Consider the following 2,842-nt stretch of genomic DNA (forward strand, 5'->3'; position numbering starts at 1 on the left):
TCTGTTGCCACTATTCGAGCAGGTCCTTGAATAGTTGGGGATATATTTTTGGAGGCTTTGAGACCTATTGGAGGACAGGAGCAATGTAGGATGATGCCTCCTAGATGTCTGTCCCAAGCAACTGGATGGTGCCTGCTGAGGCTGTCCCAAGGCAGAAGCTCATCCGCGTCAGTGCTTCTCAGACTTTTAAAGAAATTGTCAACCCCCAAGTAGGAGCCTTTTCAGATATTATTTTCTTAATTGTGCACCCATACAATTGTAATACCACAGACGTGATATATCTTTTTATGCACCAATGCCTATCTGTGCTTTACGCATAAGGAACGTGAGAGGGGCTTTTGCCTTCCCCTGCCCAAGAACCAATATTTGCTCCCTGGGGAAAGCTATCACCCCACTGAGAATGCATAGTCTAGCTCTAGGAGAGGTGGTTCCCTCTCCACCTATTTCAAGCCTTTTGTCTGAGCACTGCCTCTTCCTCAGTCATGACAGGTGGAATCACTGGGCTTTTGGGGAAACCCCTAAACCTCCAGAGAAAGACCATCTTAGAACACAGCATGCAACACCAACCTTCCTCTTCTTTGGGGGATTTTGCACGTCTCAAGGCTTCTGGGATGACTTTGCCCCAAATGTTCACATGGTCTGAGACCCACAGTCACAGGTGATAAAGGGACATTCACACCCTTTATCACCCCAACTCCTCTTAGGAAGGGGAAGATCATTGTATGGGGAAAATACCTTAAGAAGTGCTTTGGGTAGAAGGTGAGACCCTTGGTGTGCGTGTTCCTGGAGAGGGGTGGAAAAGAGAGGCTGAGGCAGAGCCAGCGGGACGGGAGCCCACACGGGACACACTCAGACTTCCTGTCAACCTGCAAATCTTCAAGAAATTCAACACACACACCCAAAGTGTTCCACTGGCATGTATTTCTGGTGGGAAAAAAAAAAGTGAGAGGGCTGAGATTTGCATGGGTGAGGGGAGCAAAGGAAGGTGAATACACAAAGGAGCAGCAGGTGGACCCCAGGCAGGTGAGTCTAGGAACAGAGAAACTTGGGAGACATCGTGCATCCCGGACAACACTGCAGGGAGAAGGAGACAATCCCACCCAAGTCTCACAGTCCTTGGAGGCCCAGGAAGATGGCCGGGGTTTGGTTTCTGTATCCGTTCCCGTGAGAATGCAAGCCATGGAAGACCCGTCAAAAAGTTAAACAACCAGGAGGTATTCGCTCAAGAATGCAAGGCCCAGAGGTGAAGCGTCTCAGGATTGGTTCATTCACCAGCTGAACATCCTTATCCTCTAAGGCTCCAGTGCCTTCCATCTTCCCCCACCCCGACCATCCTCAGCACATGGGCCGTGTCTCCCCCCATGGTTCCCACTGGCTGCCACATTTACAGCCACATCCAGAGGTGGAAAAGTGGTGAATCACTATTCTAAAAAAAAGTAGTGAATCACTATTCTATAAAACTTTTTAAGAGTGAGGTAAAACTTCCCCAGAATCCCACCCCAACCCCTCGGCCCCCAGCACATTGCTCAGCAGTAAGTGGTCTATCACAGGTCCTTGGCCACAGCAACCAGAGGCCAAAAGAATGAAATTAAGGGGGAGGAGCCAAGATGGCCGAATAGCAACAGCTCCCCTCTACAGCTCCCAGCGTGAGAGACGCAGAAGACGGGTGATTTCTGCATTTCCATCTGAGGTACCGGGTTCATCTCACTAGGGAGTGCCAGACAGTGGGCGCAGGTCAGTGGGTGCGCGCACCACCGTGCGCGAGCCGAGACAGGGCGAGGCATTGCCTCACTTGGGAAGCGCAAGGGGTCAGGGAGTTCCCTTTCCGAGTCAAAGAAAGGGGTGAGGGACAGCACCTGGAAAATCGGGTCACTCCTACCCGAATACTGCGCTTTTCCGACGGGCTTAAAAAACGGCGCACTACAAGATTATATCCCGCACCTGGCTCGGAGGGTCCTACGCCCACGGAGTCTCGCTGATTGCTAGCACAGCAGTCTGAGATCAAACTGCAAGGCGGCAGCGAGGCTGGGGGAGGGGTGCCTGCCATTGCCCAGGCTTGATTAGGTAAACAAAGCAGCAGGGAAGCTCGAACTGGGTGGAGCCCACCACAGCTCAAGGAGGCCTGCCTGCCTCTGTAGGCTCCACCTCTGGGGGCAGGGCACAGACAAACAAAAAGACAGCAGTAACCTCTGCAGACTTAAATGTCCCTGTCTGACAGCTTTGAAGAGAGCAGTGGTTCTCCCAGCACGCAGCTGGAGATCTGAGAACAGGCAGACTGCCTGCTCAAGTGGGTCCCTGACCCCTGACCCCCGGGCAGCCTAACTGGGAGGCACCCCCCAGCAGGGGCACACTGACACCTCACACAGCAGGGTATTCCAACAGACCTGCAGCTGAGGGTCCTGTCTGTTAGAAGGAAAACTAACAAACAGAAAGGACATCCACACCAAAACCCATCTGTACATCACCATCATCAAAGACCAAAAGTAGATAAAACCACAAAGATGGGGAAAAAACAGAACAGAAAAACTGGAAACTCTAAAAAGCAGAGCGCCTCTCCTCCTCCAAAGGAACGCAGTTCCTCACCAGCAACAGAACAAAGCTGGATGGAGAATGACTTTGACGAGCTGAGAGAAGAAGGCTTCATATGATCAAATCACTCTGAGCTACAGGAGGACATTCAAACCAAAGGCAAAGAAGTTGAAAACTTTGAAAAAAATTTAGAAGAATGTATAACTAGAATAACCAATACAGAGAAGTGCTTAAAGGAGCTGATGGAGCTGAAAACCAAGGCTCGAGAACTACGTGAAGAATGCAGAAGCCTCAGGAGCCGACGAGATCAACT

The 2,842-nt window shown here is 51.0% G+C and overlaps 1 protein-coding gene across 1 annotated transcript; it reads right to left on the bottom strand.

The window, feature by feature from the left end:
* Positions 1–542: 542 nt before the first annotated feature.
* LOC101133880 (uncharacterized) lies at positions 543–1,181 on the bottom strand. The gene has a single exon (XM_063706967.1). The coding sequence runs from the start codon at positions 1,179–1,181 to the stop codon at positions 543–545; it is 639 nt and encodes a 212-aa protein (XP_063563037.1).
* Positions 1,182–2,842: the final 1,661 nt, after the last annotated feature.

The sequence above is a fragment of the Gorilla gorilla genome, chromosome 4 (genome assembly GCF_029281585.2).
Source record: "Gorilla gorilla gorilla isolate KB3781 chromosome 4, NHGRI_mGorGor1-v2.1_pri, whole genome shotgun sequence".
Classification (NCBI taxonomy): Eukaryota; Metazoa; Chordata; class Mammalia; order Primates; family Hominidae; genus Gorilla; species Gorilla gorilla.